Source organism: Phaseolus vulgaris, chromosome 8 (assembly GCF_051622355.1).
Source record: "Phaseolus vulgaris cultivar YP4 chromosome 8, ASM5162235v1, whole genome shotgun sequence".
NCBI classification, from domain to species: domain Eukaryota; kingdom Viridiplantae; phylum Streptophyta; class Magnoliopsida; order Fabales; family Fabaceae; genus Phaseolus; species Phaseolus vulgaris.
In genome coordinates this window covers 60,518,574-60,537,107 of record NC_143505.1, presented here as the reverse complement: position 1 = coordinate 60,537,107, position 18,534 = coordinate 60,518,574, and the positions used below count along the sequence as shown (strand labels likewise).

Sequence of the window (18,534 nt, the reverse complement as noted above, 5' to 3'; positions counted from 1 at the left end):
GTGTTTATGAGAGAAAAGTTTTTCTTATCAGTTTAGCCCATTAATAAAATACCATCAACACCACTCTTTAATACTTCTAGTAGTTCACATGAATGAATAAAAAATGTTAAATACCTCTATAGAATATTTCTGTTAAATTATTGATGTCTAAAACTACCTCTAAAAATAAATGCAGAATTTTTTTAAGATAGGATAAGACCATATACATTTAATTTTAGTATTAAAGGGTGTAATTAAAATTCATGTGAATTATAATTGTTATTTATCAATTATACTTATTTTTTTTTATTTTTAAAGTTTTTTAAAAACTTTTTAGACATCACTATAAAACTTGACATGCTGATACTTTAAATAACAACAATCATCTGTCATACATGAAAAAATTATTATAAAAAAAAATATAAAGATATATAGAGCTATTAGACCAAAACTCAAATATTAACAAAAACGATACAATAATATCTATATATTTTATTATAGAAAAACCTATTATACTAATGAGATACTCTATGTAAATAAAGTTATTTCTGAAGTTTTAATCTTTAATAAAATATAATATCTAAATAATCTATTATAGTCAATTTAGCTTACTAATATTGACCAAAACAAATACAAAATATCTAAATTTATTAGTGAGACATATTTGGTTAAAAAAAAATCTGAACTTGGTGATTAATTAGTACCCAAGTCTATCTAGTTATAGCTAGACCTAGTTCAAAAAAGAGCCAATTAAAATATGAAGTCATGTTTCATTTTTTTTTTTAAAGTCAAACTAGAAATTTATTGAATTATTAAAAAATAGCAGAAAAAATATATAATAGAAAAAAATTAAAAAATAGTTTTTTAAAAAAATTAAACAGTTGGCTTAATGTGTTTGCATGCTATAAATAAAAAATGAAGAATTGATCTTAGCAAGTGCGTAGCAGTTGGCTCTTCCATCATTTATGATGAGCTGCCAATCCTCATGGAAGAAAAGAAAATTAAAAATGATAAAATTATTAAATGAATAAAGAATGAATGAATGAAGTGAGTAATTTGATAATTATTATTTCTATGAAAAATGCAGAGAAAAGATGGTGTCTCCATTATATAGTTGCAGACACAGTCCCCACAATCACATTATATCCAATCACAACTCAACACCATCAACTTCATCACTTTGTTTTAGGGTGGTTTTCTCTTAGTTAACAAAATATCTTGGAGTTTTGTTTAAATTCATTTCTTCAAACCTTGCTTTTCAGCTTGCAGATAAAACCTCTTTCTTGCTTCAGGATCCTATAATTATTTTTTTTTGCTGAGTTGCTTTCTTTATTATTATTTCTTCTCCTTTCCTTGTTGCACAGACAAGGAAAAAGGGAGAAAGAACAGTTTTTTTTTCCCCATCTGAACAAGTCTTTCTCTGCCCTCTGTTGCTCTCAACTCTTGACTCTTTCTTTTGTTTCCTAATTGGGTTAACACTTATCACATTCATTGTGTTTGCCTTCTCCTCTTGCTTTTCCATATTTCTCTCACTTAAAGTTCCATTTTTTAATTTCTGGGTCATGTTTGCCTTTTGTGATTCTGTCTTGGTTCTGATTGGTATCTGAGAGGGAAGCTCATTGGGTTTGCAGGGTTATCTTGTTAGAATTTAGACCAATTGTGTAACAGATAATAGTTTTCATTCATCATCAATTTGGAGCATTCTCTCTGATTTTTTTGATCAAGTGGGTCTTTTCTAGATTCCTGAGGAGCCTCCTACTCTTAGAGAAAGATATTCTGATTCTCTTCGAAATGTTTGTGGCTTTATCCTTAATATTATTCTGCTAAAACTTCCACTTCTGCTTTTGTTTCTCTTTGATTTATCTTCCTCAGTTTTCACTTTTCACTCACCAAGTTTAAATTTTCCTGTTAATAAGCCCAAATTTGATTGTATGAACTTGTAAACTGAACTGATGAAGTGGGAAACTGTAGCCCTTTCTCCTACACCTTGCTCTCCAAACTCCAACACCAATTGGTTGGTGGAAAATAATAGGAGCACAAAATGGACCCCTGAAGAGAACAAACTCTTTGAAAATGCTCTTGCAGTACATGATAAAGACACTCCAGATCGGTGGCACAAAGTGGCTGAAATGATTCCTGGAAAGACAGTAGTTGATGTGATCAAGCAGTACAAGGAACTGGAAGTTGATGTTAGCAATATAGAAGCTGGGTTAATCCCAGTTCCTGGCTATAGCACTGCTACCTCACCCTTCACCTTAGATTGGGTGAACACTCCTGGTTATGATGGGTTCAAAGGAAGTGGAAAGAGATCATCCTCAGTGAGACCTCATGAGCAGGAAAGGAAGAAAGGAGTGCCTTGGACTGAAGAGGAACATAAGTAATTTTTTTACCTTTTTGCATTTGTTTTTACACATACTGTTTTTTTATTGTTCACATATGGTGCTAACTGTTCATATAGATTTTAATATGTGATATCATGATCAATTGGGAATGTATATCTGTTTCAAAGCATGGCGATTGTGTGAAAAGCTAGAATTGGTGGATAGAATTTAATGTTAATTAAAGGCAGAGGTGTAGGGACAAGACTTCTGTGTAGATATTAAAGGGTTGGATTTTATTTTTCTCAATTGATAGCTATGTCTTTTGGGGGAGTTTGTTCGGTAAAAAAGTTGTTTTTCTTCACTTTTAGTTTGGAATTTAAACACCCTTTGGATGTTCCCTGCAGATTGTTTCTACTGGGTCTGAAGAAGTATGGAAAAGGTGATTGGAGAAATATTTCTCGCAATTATGTGATCACTAGAACCCCAACACAGGTGGCTAGCCATGCTCAGAAGTACTTCATAAGGCAACTTTCAGGAGGCAAAGACAAGAGAAGGGCTAGCATACATGACATAACAACAGTGAATCTCACAGAAACCACCACAAGTTCTTCAGAAGACACCAATAGATCCACCTCACCTCATGTGCTCTCACAGCAGCAGCAGCCAAATTCTACTCCAACTACACCAAGAACTCATTTTCAGTGGAGTAACCAGTCAAGCACAGGAGTAGCTATGACTTTCAACCCTGTTCATGAAAGAGTCTTCATGTCTCCCTATGGTGCTAACTCCTTTGGGGTTAAAATGGAAGGAAGGAATCTGCATAATGAGTCTTCTTACTTGGGACCTCAGACACAGAACATGGTTTTCCAAATGCAACAGTCCTCACAACACTAGACCTATGCATCATTAGCCCTTGTTGTAGTCAATTATTAATGGATAGAACCAGAATCTTCTGTCCATTTCAATAAGTAAAGTGCTTGAGTTGAGCTTTTTTCCTGAGTTCTATGTGAATATCCTAGCAGTGTTGGTTAGTTATGAACTTGAAGGAAGGTGCATGCATACATTTGTTTCTTCAGCAAATAAAAACTTCTTATAAGGAGAGTGGCTGGCAATTGAGTCTTGGTTGGAAGCCCCATTAGTTCAATTAGTGAAAGACCAAAAAGGCATCTCTAAGAATGCTATGCAACAATAAAGTGATTCCATGACAAGGGTAAATTAATGTTTCTGCCAACAAGATGATAAAGATAAATATATTTGGAGCTTGTTCTCCTTTGTGTAATTGCATGGTCATGATATTGTGATTTGTTCTAATAGACAATGAGTTAACTAATGGGATTGGCAAGAAAAATTATTACTAGAAGAAGCCACTTTATTATGAGACAAAAAGTAGTTCAATTTGATTTGGAGATATGATTGCACCCAAAAGATTGTTTTAACATTAAAAAAACCACACAAGTATCCTATGCCTATGTGAATGTGACTAGTATTAGTGAAGATCTATGTTCCTCCCCATTTGTATGTTTTTCATTAAGATCTATCTGAGCTTATGTCTAAGGTCTGATATTTCACTCAATTTTATTGGTTTCACATTAACACAATCTGCATGCACGTACTTCAAGTCCTGTTTAGTTTGTTAATTGCTGATAAGTTTTAAAATTCTTCTTAAGAATCCTACATGAAGAGGAAGATTCCTTATTGGTGGATTGTTAATTATTTAATTAGAGTAAAATATGGTACAAAGATGGATAGAAGGGTGATTAGACAGCAATTTATTCTTAACAAAAGTGGATTTAGTGATGTATGGTGGTAGTACTACTGTATACACTTAATCCAAAGAAAACATCATAGTGCTTGTGATCCTAAATGTACGGACACTGGGCATTAAACAAATTAAACTTTTTCGTTCAAATCGTTTATCACATTTTGTAACCAAAAAAACTTACTGCTGAGATCTCATTTATGGAGGAAACCTACCCAAAAGAAAATGTTTGACCTTTTCTTAATCCTATATGTTTAATAGAGAGCACAAGTCTCTATGTTGCACTGTTAACTATGTTAATTAACAGAGTCTATATATTTCTCTCTTGTGTTCTTGTTTCTAAGCATTTATAAATAGGATTCAAACATCTTCTAAACATTGGTTTTAAGTTTTTATTTTTTGTTGATAAAAAAAAATGTTGTGTGTCTTGTAATGTATTATTAATCACTTCATCAGCATTCTTGTTAATATATTAATGAATAATCTCTTGTTACGGCCTAATTAGGTTGTTAAAAATTGTGTTATATCACAATAAATTTTTTGTTGTTACCATCAATTTTTCTGTTTGTTTTTTTTACCTATATAGGTAAAGTGAATTTAGATAATATTTGGAACTGGTTGTACAACTGCTGATGTGTCGGTGATCTCCTCTATCCTTCTTTTAAGTTTTCTTCTTTAATTGTTGGTGTTCGGTCGGGATTGACCTGAAAAAGGTACTCCGGTGATCAAACAAGTATTCTGTGTAAAGAGTATATTTGTAAACTAATTGGAGCATACCTCACACCTTTGTCTAGGGTTTATTTATAGTATTGGTCATGGACCCTTGTTGAGATGGGTTGAATGTCAGTTATCCACTGATGTGTACTGTGATCCCTAGGAAGATATATTGATATATAAGTATCTTTAATATCTTCAGTTTATCAGTATTTAGTTAATTTTTCAGATGTCTTTCACATTATTCAGGATATGATTATAATTCACGAAGAACTCTTGTAACTATCGTTGTTGTCATTTATTGTGTCTTGAAATATGCTTTGATGCGGTCGTCGCCAAGACTGAGTTACTAACCGACCGAAACAGTTTTAGTTTCTTCTCATGTAAAGAAAAGAACATGAATATAAAATGTATACACACAAAATAAAGTTAAAATAAAAACAAAGTGTGTTGTAAAAAGTTGAACAATATATATTGATGTCGTGGTGCGTGCATGATTAAACTTGTGAAAATGAAAACATTCTAAGAATTAATTATTCCATGTGCTATTCGTTCTTTTTCTCCCATCATTTTCTTCTGTCTCATTCACTTGGAGAAACACGCGCCCACAATCTTTCCTTGGACGGAGAATATGTAAGCTAATTAAGTGCATCATTGATAAAAAAAAAAGCAGCACTAATTCACATAAATCTATTGTGAAAAGCACTTGATTAAAGATGCAAATCCTCACTTGATTAAAGAAGGATATCATTAATATTATTACTCCTTCTCAACTCTAATATAAGATTATGTATCAAATTCATTGAATTAAGTATAATATTGTAAATAACACAATCTTTAACTACAAGAAAATCATAAAATAAAATTAATTTTACATAAAAAAATAATTAGTTGCTATATTGATTAAATTAAATATTATTTTAGAGAATAAAAAAATTATTGGTATCTAAATTAGTTTCTAATATTGATCAATAGTTTCTAAATTAATAACAAAGTTTTAGCTATCATCTTTAGAATATAAATAGTTGGTAGCTTCAAAATAAAATTCCAGATCAAATTTCTATTAAGAATTTGGTGTTCCTACTATACAACATGAGAAAAACTTTAGCTATTGGTGGTAATGGATCCACCATCAAAATATTATACCTAACATTGCTATATTGATTATTCAATTTATTCAAGAATTACATACTTGACCTTGTGATTTTAGTTCCAAAATATTAGAAAGAACATTAGAGGAACATTTAATTGTATATATACAAAATGTATTTGGTTTATAATTTCTAAGCTTCTCCCAAATTACTTGTAATTTTGTAAAGTAGTTAGTTAATGAAAAACCACCTCACCTTATTGTTTAAGCCTATTGTTCTAAGTCTGAAATTGGCAATGAATCTCTTTCTGAATATCTTGATTTAAGATCTTTCTAAATATCTATCATTTTATCCATTCATAAAATGTTTTATTGAATGGAATTTGAAACTAAGTAAACTATCCATGAAATAACCATGTTATTACATTTTTTTCTTATAGAATACAAAGACTAAACATTTAGATGTTACAAGATACTTTCGTCTACAAAATCTACCTTGTTTTTTGCACTCAAGGTATTTAACATCAATATACCCCATGGATTATAATTCGTTGGACCAATAACTAATAAAATAAAAACATTTATTGAATTTTCACTTGGATGCAAATAGAAGAGGCTATGAACATGTTAAGAAAAAATCCAACATCCTGTGATTTTGACTAAGTGCTGAAAACACCTAAGTTCAAACAGATCATGCATCGTTTGAAAGAAGATTGGTGTTCAAACACAATAAATCATATAAGATGCAAGTGTTCAATCTAAAAGACGAAACAAACAAGTGTTGTCTTTCCCTACGTCTGACATAATGCTTAGATAATAAAAAATATGTTTATAGGACCAGACGAACACAAATAACATAATATCTCTTAAATATACATACATGTGCGTATACTTTTTGTATGCAGGAAATGTCCACTGACTTCCTTTACCAAAGAGATCCATTAAGATGAAAGCTAAACTCACCAACTTCCTAACACAAGAACATTTTAACTCTAACTTAATTCTCTATCCTATACAATATGCATTTTAACTATGAATTGGTGCAAAAAGCTTTGCTACTTAGAGAAATAAGCATTGTTAGTTATTAAGGACGCCATGTAAGAAAAAATGCATTAAATGTATCAAATATTTTTAATTTTGACATACACATAAAAGATCAATAGAAGAACTAAAGCTTCTCAACAGACACAAATGGCCTCTCAACGACTATTTTTTTGAGTGCCTATAAAAATCTTACCATCAAGAAGAAGAAAGAGATAATAAAGAAGATATTATTCCAAATTGCTACTAAGATAAAGAACATTTCTCAAAGTTTCAGAAGAATGATCCTAGAACCCAAAACATGAGTGTCGCTATCATTATGGATCAAAAGAGATTATGAGAAGAACACTAAAAGTTTTCAGTCAAACACCTAGGGGATAGCGCTTACCTATTATGTTCATAGAAAGACATAGTCCCTTCCTAGACTGAAAGAACATTTGAACTAGAAGAGAAACAAAATCTTTGTATTCTTTGTCAGACACAATCCTCCTTAGTGATTAAATCCAATGATATGTTCATCATTGAAACATCCAACCTTCCTACCTTAACTATTTGTCAAATAATACTCAAAAGGGAGTAGCTAAGACTGACTTGAGAAAGAATAACCAAGAGTGGTTACAAGCTCAAAGAATACTCTAGTGTACTTTGTAACATTAGTTTGTCTAGTTGAAATTGACTTGTTGGTTAAGAATTGAATGTATGATGTTGTGAAAATTAAAAAATATAATTTTTGTGAGTATTTCTATCTCTTTCTTATTTCCTTTATATTGCATGTTATTTTTGTCTGTACTAATTCAAGAGGGAGAGTGTGGGAATTTATATGAAGAATGTTTCATCAAAATGTTTTTAAAACTAAGTTTGTAGTTTGCATCTGCATTATTTGGTCATATGCTAGAACTATGATATGATCACTTGTTAAAGAGAACAAGATAATATGTTAATCAAGTGATTCAATTGAATTGCAAAATATGCTTATGATGTGATTGTTTAGACTAAAAAAGCTAAAAATAGAATAAATTTTCAAATATGTTCATCTAAACATAATTTTTGTTAGATGCAAGTTACAACTTTTGTTCTTTATTAGGACCACATCTACAATAAATTAAATCACAATTCAATCCTCTCTTTTTATAATTTCCCTATTTTTTTTAATAAAACATCTAAGGTTTGGTCCATTTCTCCACTCATTATGATATGGTATATGTGATCATTATGATATGGTATATGTGGTTCAAATATAATAATTAGTTAAAATAGAAATAAAAAAGAAAAAAATAGCCATACAACAAAATTGTTTAGGACGAATAATAATGTATATTTTAATTAGTAGTTCAAATATTCTCAAGTTTAAATTCAGGTTGTTTGAATATGTTTTCAAATCTTCAATAAAAGTAACTTTATTTCTATTTTTTTTAAAATTTAATCTTACTTTTTACTTCTCATAATTTATAAAGAGTTTGTTTAAATTTCTATCATATGGTTAAAGATTTTTTTATATAATTAATTATATTATATAACCAGGTAGCTTATATAAACTTAATGTGTTTTGTAAAAGAAACAAATATACCCTTTTAAAAAGGTTTTATTTTACTTTTGCTAACTTTGTTTCACAATTAACATAATTGTGATGCTACTGAGCCTGTTTTTGGCAATTCCTGCAAGTAATTTGAGACTCCTAATAAAACAATGATATAAAGTGAATTTCATGATTTTACCTCTAAAATGAAGAATGCAAAAAGAGTAGAAGCCAAATGGGCCAGCATGGTTTGACGAGACAAACCACCAACTCAAAGGCAATCTTTTGTTTTTTCTTGGCAAGTTGTATTAATTACAACCCATAATTCTTCTTTATTTGTTGCCAAAAGTTTAGGTGGAAATAAGAAAAATAAATAAAATAAAGTGTATCATGGAAGAAAAAAATGTTTTTGAGAAGAGAGATTTCATTAAAAATTGTTTCAATCTTATAAAACCAGTTAATAAAATGAGGTTTACACCCATTTATATGTAATGAAGTGAAATATCTTTCTCTCTAATCGATGTGGACACACTCTCTTGCGCCGAAATCTCTCAACTTGTGTGTGAAACTATATAATATGAGTGGTCCAATAATAATCTGATAGTGACCTGATACGCTCAACAAACTCTCGCTAATATAGATTTTAGATGATTCTTATTAATATAAAATATTTAAAAACTTGTATATGTAGCATACATACAATGAACACTCTAGGAGTCTTTTGTTTTATTTATTTTTTTAAAATTTTCAGGTAGTGAAAGGTATAAAGTATACATTTTTTTTTGATAAAGAATCATTTGGAGAGATAAAATTTTCAGCTTTCTAGAACTTTTTCTCCAACACTCACCACTTATTTAAAGTGTATTTGTCTTTGATTCTCCTTTATTAGATTGAAGTGAATCAGGATTGCACTTAAATTTCTTTGGGTTGAATCAAAATTCAAACCAAATATTGCAACCAGTGTTGAAGTACCTTGCAAATGGAATTATTAATCAGAAATCATTTCTGAAGACTGCTAGAAAAGTGGGTATAATTTTCTATGGTGCTTTTATTAGGCCATAATTCATGAATCTACAAATAGTGGGGCCTATGTAGAAAAATGACTGATAGTGGGCATCATGTCCATTGGGTGATGCAATTGTCTCTCAAAAGATTCAGACCAATGGGAATAAACCAGAATATAGGCAACAAGGTAAACAATTTAGGCATTTATGGAGAAATAGAAATGTAAAAGACATGTCCTTTCAACAATATTACAAGATCATTGGCCACTCAAGATGCTTGAAATATTCAGTACACATCAGATACAAAGTAAGACAATCTAATACATACATTCATTCATTTATGGTCATCTTTGAAGTTCATCACTGCAAATGCCCTGGACATAAATATTACAATATGGTAAGCATAAAGATTGTTGCTGTACCCGTCCAGAAGAACCAGTCTCGGTCTAGGTGACCGACTGTCCGAGTCAAAGAACATCTCAGGACATACCATAAATGACAGGAACGACAATTACAATAACACTTAATAAGTTATAATTTATATTTCGAAATATGCGGGAGATATCTCCGACAAATAAGCTAAATACTGATAAATTGAAAGATGTTAGAAATATTCTCTCATATTCATCTCTTCTGCAGAGGTGTAAGGTACGCTTCTATCAATTACCAACATACACTCTTTATACAGAGTACTTACTTGATGTCGGAGTACCTTTTTCAGATCACCCCAACCGAGCATCAGCATTTGTGGAAGGAGACTTGAAGAAAAAAACCAGAGAATCAAGGATCACCGGCACGCCAACAATTGTACGGCTAGTTTCAAGTACTATCTAGGTTCTCTTTGCCTATACAGGGTGCCAAGTGAAAAATTGTTCACAAACTCGTTTTGTTGATTTCTGAGTAAGTCTTTAGTCATGTGAATTGTCCTTGTCATATGTTAGTTCATAACCAAGAGGGAATAAAGGGCCAGATTGAACTAACTCCAACAACTGGTTGATCAAGCTGTTCAACTCTCCTGAACCAAGTCATTGGTAGTTTGACCTTTCAAGCCATGATCTCCAAATATAACATCTGTGATTCCCCGTCCTTCAGTACCTGGCAACCAAGCACCAACAAGAGCATCTATCTTTTCCATTAGACACTGTTCTAAGTGCAAAGGTCTACCAGATATCAGAATCACAAGTGTGGGATTTTAGCCTTGAATGCATGTTAAAATATTCAAACAAGACCATGTGATTTTAGCCTTAAAAACTTGACAAAGAAATTCACTATGACTGAATTTTGCTTAACTTGCAACCAACTACATCTAGCAAAGATTTGTCTAAAAGTTCAGCAGCAAACTTCACTCTCAAAATGCCCTCAACAGGATTGCCAATTCTGGCTATTTAGTATTTCCCCGGATTTATGTTTGTATGTCACATAAACTCTTCTATAAATATTTCATATTTCATATTTGAAAGGAACCATCACCTGCATATTTGATTGAATATAATAATGAAATCAAGAAATCAGTGTTATTTTTTATGGGAATTAAAGATCTTTACCATGTCAATTCCAGCATTAAATGGAAATGGAGATGCAATATTCATAATCTGACCCATAATGTTGAAATAATTCATCAATTCCCTCCCAGTCAGAAATCACAAAATCCCTATAGTGGAGCATATGTCTGTACACAATGCTTTATTTGAATTCACAGGTAAAATAAAACGCAGAACAGATTCAATCATGCTATGTAGTATCTTGTTACACTTCACCCTGAAAGTGATCTTGATGAAGATATACGGATCCTAATGTAGTATTGAGTTTCAAAAGTGATAGTTAGTCTTCCCCATGAACAGAAACAGACAATAGGTAAACTTTCAAACTTGGAAATATGTAACAAAATTAATGGTTTAAAATAACCAGTATGAAACATTTTACAGCAGAAATGATTATGCTAGCATACAAGGTAAAATACATCCTTGAGAAAAATCTTGTTTCTCACCCAAATGTGACAGAAAGGGGAATCACTGTCCCTTTCTCAATCAGTTCAAGATGCTCAAAGAGGTTTCTCTTTGTTTTTTGTTTTTTTTTTCTCAAGTGCATTCAGAATCTAGGCAAAGTGATCCATAAAAGAAATATAAAAACGAAGAGGTTTCTCTTTTTCCTGCAGGAAATTCTCTATAGATTGTTATTAAATGGAAATAGTAAGCAAATTTTATATGCAATGGAAGTTATATTGGTGCCAAATGATTATCAGTAAGAAGTGCCAAATTCCCCTGCTTTACAACTTTCTGCACACAGCTTCCATAGTAGCAATCAAATGAAAAATCTACCACACAAATTTGATGTTCAGAGTTTCTTTATTTCTCTAGAAAAAATAAATCGTGTTGTTTCCTTTCAAGTGAAGTGTATTAATTGTGCATAGCATACTAAGAAATAAGTATCAATTGTAAGCTATCAGCATAAATAATTCAGAAGTTGGCTATGATGCCTTACTGCCACACAAGGAGCAAAGTATAGTGAATTCTACTTGCTCTAAGTTCAAGAGCTGTTGCAGCTCCAATTCTTTGAACTAGATCTGCATCTCTACAAGTACACCATGAATGAAAAAACAATGCTTGTTTAAGATAAAAACAAGAATGCCACAATTGTACTTGAGCATAAGAGCATCTCTGGTGAAATCAGCAGATGACTTGGTCCTAAAAATCAAGAACATAAAAACTCATTGGACTGTTTCATATAAAATGCAAATAACTCCTCAACTTTCAATTCTTGTCTACATTGAAACGTCTCAGTAACAACTTGCTATTCCTTTGTAATATTTGTATTTTGAAATTTCCAGAACCAAGCATCAACTTTTCTGCAGTAGAGCCTAAATTGGTATTCAAAAAATTATCATGTCACTGCATTGGTCTGCTCCTTTAAAAGTTCTTGTCAGATGTCACCAAATTAGTACCTAAAACATCTAAAAGTACATCAGAAGATCAATCTTAAGACTATTCCCTTTGCTCAAACCAAAAAAACCTCACAACTCACCAAAATGAAAGTAATAAATAAGACCACATGCAGAGACTTCAACTACAAAAACACACTTTATTCCACTCCAGGTGACTAACTTCCATGATTCAGTCAAAACACACACAACAAAAATTTTATATGTAAAATGTATGTATGTGTGTATGGTTGCATTTACCAATTGAGAAGTGTTTGATGGCAGAAGGACTCCTTCAATGTCATAAGAGAAAGAAGGTGTCTGACACCTGCTTCAATGGGTTCATGGGGATTCATGTTGACACAATCCATGTAATGTAATGAAGAAAACTTCTCACAAATCACAACCAAAACTTTCTTCTCCTTAATTTTTAATATGAGAATCTATATCCTTTCACTTTTTTAACATCAATCATAATTAATTAGTAATCATCTAAAACCCCCCACTAAGTTGAGGCTAGTGTCACAAGATTTGATTAAGTTATATGAGCTATTAAGTTCTAATACCACTACTTCAATAATACACCAAGATAAGTTTCAATAATTATTAATCATGATTTAGACTCACATTTCTATTATATTAAAATAATATTAAAACTATAGAAAATAAATAATTTTATAAAAAAGTTAAAAATTCTGTAATTATTTTTTGATTGAAAATTATGTAATTAATTTTGAGTAGAAAGATTATACGACTTTTATTTTATCAATAATAAAATTATTTTAATTTAATAAAAATAAAATTGAGCAATTAAAAAGTATAAAAAGATAATTATTAAAAATTGTATCTTTCTATACAATTTATATTAAGATAATATGTATATTTAATTAAAATTAAATACTTTATATTTTTGTATATACTTTAAAATACACATTACATTAATTTTGATATACACAAACAAGTATCAAATAATAATATTATCAGTTTGCAATTCAAAAAAAGTACATCTAACTTACTCTTTTTGAAGTAATTGTATTGAAATCCTTGATCTTATTATTATATGAATATGATTTTTATTGGTTTAAATATTTAATTATAGTTATATATCATCTTAATTATTTCTATAAAATTTGATTAAATTTAAATAGTAAGAGGGGGATAATCAAATAATTCATATATTTTAAAAGGATATATTATGTTAATTTTGATAAACATAAAATAGGGCATCAAATTAGTTTAAATTTGTTGTAAAAATAGTCCAATAAAATTCATTTGTCACACAAACAAATAAAACGATAATAGAAAAATCTATAAAGGACAATATGTAGTTAATAAGGAAGAATAAAAACACAAAAGTTTATCTAATGATTACTATTAGATCAAAATTACAATTTGAAGTTTCTCCCTTAATCAACTCTATATTCTAGATTAATCAAGAATGTTAATAGAATAGGTCATATTTATAAAGAAATCTTTATCAGAACTAACTTCTTCTGTGAACAGTGATTGTACAACTGAGCTCAAAACATAAAGCAAAAAGTCTCTTTGATAACAAACGAAGAATTCTGATTCACCTCCCAAGATGTTGGAAAGATTTCAAAAATCAATCTTGTCATATTGATACATAGAAAGCTAAGAGATTTTGGTTGAGTTTCACTTTTAGAAAAAATCACATCTTTTTGCAAAATAAAACTTATTCCAATTTGTGATCTAAGTGCTTCTTTTTTGTACATAATCAAAAGATTTTGTTACAGTTGAACATCACTATCAGAGTAATTGCAGTTATGTACTACTAGATTTTGTTAGTTAGTATCCCAAGGTCAATATAATTATATATTACATATGTGCATTAAAAATATGTTAAATTTCTTACAGACATCATTGATATCAAAATTTAATGGTTCTTTTTTAAGCTATGATATTTTAAATTGGCCACTCTATGGTTCTGCCCCTGAGGATGAAGTAGATGAACTTGAGTTGATGGAGACTTCATCAGTTATTTCTTGTTGAACATCTGAATTTAATGCACCAACTTCTTCATTACCTCTTGAGTTATGTGTGTTATCTTGCTCACAGGTTGTTGAGTCATTCCCATCATTCATAACTTGTGCCTTACTTGAATTCTCTGAGATGTTGAACAATTCCTGTTGAACAATAATGAACTTTAAAATAAAAATGCAAGAACTCTTCCGCATATATATATATCTTCCATGCAAGAAAATAATTTATGTTAAGAGTGGACTTTTAAGTCTAGCTCGACCTCATTAAATCGGCTTATGAGATAAGGTTTGCATCCTATTTATATGTGAAAGACTATAATCTGTAGTTGATGTGGATTTCCAACACACCCTCCTCACACCGAGAGTGAGAATTCGTGCGTGTGAGACAATATATTATGAATGGTCCGATAACAGTTCGATAGTGGGTGGTCTGATAAGCTCAACAAACACTAGTTAAAATAGACTCGAAATAACTCTGATACCATATTAAAAAATGAACTTTAAGCCTAACTCAACCTCATAAAATCGGCTTATGAGATGAGGTTTGCACACATTTATACGTGAAAGACTCTAATCTCTAATCGGGATTTCCAACAGTTTGCAACAACCAAGATGAACAATGAACACAATAACATCCTATAAATACAAGAACACCAAATTGACTCACCCTTGATTTTTCTGAATGCATTTCAGGTGATGAAAGGTTAGCACGATTATCCATCAATCGCATCAACCGCTTCCAACGTGCTGTAACAACTGAAGAATGAGAAGGTTCTGTTACAAAATCTTTGACACCAAAGATGTTATTATGGTCACTACTCATTGCATAAGTTGGAGTATCATCAGGCATGTCAGATCTTGAAGACATAGAGCTCACATCAGCTGCATTTGCTTCATCTATGTTTTGCAAAGAAAGGGGTGAAGAAATGTCCCTCCAGCTGTTCAATTCTGAAATATCTTGCTCACTTACTCTTCGAACTTCTCTTGAATGGATTGAGGCTCCCCACATATCTTCACTGCCAGAAGTAACATCCTTGTCAATGTCCCCATCATAAATAATGGATTCTCCATCAGTGGTTGTGGTGGTGTCATGGTTCTCATCAACTGTGAGTGTAGGAGAACCAATTTCAGAAACCTCCACTTGCAAGTCAGAAGCCAAAGAACATGAAGGGGTGTGACATGTTGGCCCTCCAGTGAAACTTATTGGCTGGTTCTTATCAACAGATGGTGAAAGAGATTCATATAAAGAGTCATTTATTTTAGTAGCACTAGCACATGATGATAATGGTGCATTGTGCTCCCTCTCTTGAGGCTTAGGAACTGTTGGTTCTTCTAGCTTCTCTAAAAGTTGAACTCTATCAACATCTATTGTTGGAATCAAGTCTGAATTGGACTTTCCTGCTTCACCATTGTCCACCTCTTCACCACTGATGTCAACCATTTTATCAATTTCACATTTTCCATTCTCTTCATGTGTTGCTTCCTTTCCTTCACTTTTGGGAACAAAAGCTTTGGACTCACTTTCACTAGCTTCTTCAAATAATAATTGTTGGAGTGGATTATCATTTCCTCTACCTGTAGGAATGAGTAACATCATCATCAACACAAGGTGGAGGAAAAAAGAAAAGGAGGGTGAGGAGAAAAGAAAGTGATTATGAATAGGAGAGAAGGGATTTATGCAGTTTTTACTGCATAATTATGCAGCAACCATGGCAACTCAAATGCATGTTATATTTCTTATTGTAATTGTTGTTTTGGTTTGTATTTTATAAGGATTGACATACCATGAAATGTTACTGTTAATTTAATTTTATTCTTTACTCATAAAAAAAGCTACCTTCATCTATTGGGTGGGTCAATGTGTGTCCTTTGGCTTCAAGGTCTTTTGGTTCTGTCAACAAGTTCTTCAATTCTTGATCAAAACCGTCCCCTGTGAGATTGGGTTTCTCCTCAAAAGGATCATATGGAATATCAAATGGGCTTCTCAAAACAGAGGGTGCAGAGCCAGGCATTTGTATGCCATCAAACTCTTTCGGAGAATCAAAATGGTTGAATCTTGTGATAAACAAAGGAGCAATTTGGCTTGGTTTTATGTCAATTAGACCATTCGATATCTGCAACTTCAATTGTTTTCTTGCTTTTCTCCTTGCTATCAAACTCTCTAGCCTTTTGTGTCTCTCCAAAGCACATGTCCCAAGATCCATTTCATTTCTCTGATCATCCTCTTTCAGTTCCACACTTTTATTGCCATCTTCTCGAGCTTTTTCCACATCCACTTTGTTTTCTGTCTTTTTCTCTTGGCCATCATCACCATAAGTCATCACAGGGTCCAGCATAAAAGGTTCAGACAAAAATGTCTGCTTTTTAGCAGCCTCCGAGGAATCAATACTTGTATCTTCACCAAAAAGTCTAGTCCTTCTAATATCTCTGTTGGTTATTTTGAATTCATTACGAAACACTGATGATAAATCCTTGGCTTTTATTTCCAAACCACCATACACCTCCAATTTCTTCCCTGTGAAATTTCTTCTTCTGCTTGTTGCATTATGTGATGGACACTTGTACAACAATCCACGTCTCTCACTGATCTTGGGCACCTTTGGTGGAGATTTTATCTCAACCCTTTTCTCCTTTCCCTTTTTCACCTCCTCTGCAAGTTGGTTTTGCTCAGAACTCCAAAAAATTCTAATGAAAACGGCGATGCACACAAAAAATGGGGACAAGAACACCAGCAAGTTGTAAATGTAAGAGAGAAATATATACAAAAGGAAAAAGACCAACAAAGCACCCGAAACCAATGGGTGCTTTCTCATAAAAGTGTAGCCAATCTCAGCTGAAACATGAAGCATTGTTGATAAGCAAAGTTGAAGATTCCTTGCATTCAAACCCATTTTTTGTTTCCTTCAAAGTAGCTTCTAATCTCAAACTACGATGCTTTCAAGATCCTGCATGCATAATTTGTCACAACCCCAGAATGCATTTTAGCCAATTCCGTATCCAAACACGTCATTGTAAACATCATGGTAACAATCAAACTGGGTTGCCATGTTTGTTGCAAACTTCGATTGAAACATTTAAAGAAAAATGTGGTCTTTTGCCATGAACGATGAAAAAAAAATGTATGTATGTAACTTATGTTCTAAACTACGCAACAAAGTGATCGAATATCAATGATGGGAAGTGAAAATATTGATGTGATTTTTGACTTCAGTCCATACAAATTATTCTGAAAATTGAAAAACTAAAGAAAGAATAATAAAGAGAAAATAGGTAAAGTGACTCATAAATTACGGTTAGCCGTTGAAACTATAACAATTTAATTTTTTCTTTTTTTAGGAAAATTTTCCTTTGGCTGAGAATTTGATTGAGCCCTCTCATTTAGGATTTGAACTGTGTTGTGTTTCTTATCCACTTGGATAACCGGAAAAAAAGGACAAAACTGATAAAATTTATGAAACAATTTCACAAATCAAACTCAAAGTTGCAATACACTCCTTACTTGGAAAAACACACAGGTCTCTTGAAATTTGGGGGATTTTATATTGGAATTCTTACATAAAATAACTCATTAATTTCATTTTATTTTTCTAATTTAAGTGAAAATTTATTACTTCAAATTTTACAATTAAGTAATTTCAGCATCTCACTTTATGGTAATAAATTTAATTACCATGTAACGTAATTTACCTTTGATAAAATAAAATAAAAGTGAAAATGTGAAGCATTTCACTACAAGAAAAATGAGATTTTAAGGAAGATTATTTAGTGGAGGTTAATATAATCATAGGAATTGATTTAATTAATGGAATATTACTACATAATATTACATGAGAAGCATCAGTGCTCCAACCCTACTTTCATTATGATGCTCACTAACAAGCATCACTAAAATGCTGTAGTGATGATCCAATCCTATTACACAAAAGAGTTTTGATTCCTACATAATTTTCAACAAATAGACTTAAAACCATACATAATTCCAAACAAGCACCTAACAATCAATCAGGTGAGCCAACAAAGAGCTAGATTCTATGTAATTTCCATTACAGTTCTACACGAAAGGCGAAGGCATATGATTGTATTATGTTACAAAACAACTCAACATTAATGAAGATTTTAATAAATTTTAAAAAATCTTTGAAAATGTTGCTCGAGTAATGAAGTTAAGACGAAGACTTGGTGTGTAAAACAAT

General features: G+C 31.5%; 2 protein-coding genes across 2 annotated transcripts; one reads left to right on the top strand and one right to left on the bottom strand.

Moving 5' to 3' along the window:
- Nucleotides 1-992: 992 nt before the first annotated feature.
- Nucleotides 993-3,579, top strand: LOC137824229 (transcription factor DIVARICATA). Its single transcript, XM_068629767.2, has 2 exons — nucleotides 993-2,356; nucleotides 2,705-3,579. The coding sequence occupies exons 1-2, from the start codon at nucleotides 1,932-1,934 to the stop codon at nucleotides 3,192-3,194; spliced, it is 915 nt and encodes a 304-aa protein (XP_068485868.1). The 5' UTR covers nucleotides 993-1,931; the 3' UTR covers nucleotides 3,195-3,579.
- Nucleotides 3,580-14,197: 10,618 nt separating this feature from the next.
- LOC137825887 (uncharacterized) lies at nucleotides 14,198-17,233 on the bottom strand. The gene is made up of 3 exons (XM_068631687.2): nucleotides 16,179-17,233; nucleotides 15,009-15,916; nucleotides 14,198-14,485 (listed from the first exon to the last, which is right to left on the bottom strand). The coding sequence occupies exons 1-3, from the start codon at nucleotides 17,230-17,232 to the stop codon at nucleotides 14,279-14,281; spliced, it is 2,169 nt and encodes a 722-aa protein (XP_068487788.1). The 5' UTR covers nucleotide 17,233; the 3' UTR covers nucleotides 14,198-14,278.
- Nucleotides 17,234-18,534: the final 1,301 nt, after the last annotated feature.

Excerpts from the sequence above, each read along its gene's own strand:
- LOC137824229 (XM_068629767.2), top strand. The coding sequence starts at position 1,932 with ATGAAGTGGGAAACTGTAGCCCTTTCTCCTACACCTTGCTCTCCAAAC. Across the intron at positions 2,357-2,704 it reads TGGACTGAAGAGGAACATAA|ATTGTTTCTACTGGGTCTGA; the intron begins GTAATTTTTTTA and ends TGTTCCCTGCAG.
- LOC137825887 (XM_068631687.2), bottom strand. The coding sequence starts at position 17,232 with ATGGGTTTGAATGCAAGGAATCTTCAACTTTGCTTATCAACAATGCTT. Across the intron at positions 15,917-16,178 it reads GACCCACCCAATAGATGAAG|GTAGAGGAAATGATAATCCA; the intron begins GTAGCTTTTTTT and ends TCATTCCTACAG. Across the intron at positions 14,486-15,008 it reads TGCATTCAGAAAAATCAAGG|GAATTGTTCAACATCTCAGA; the intron begins GTGAGTCAATTT and ends ATTGTTCAACAG.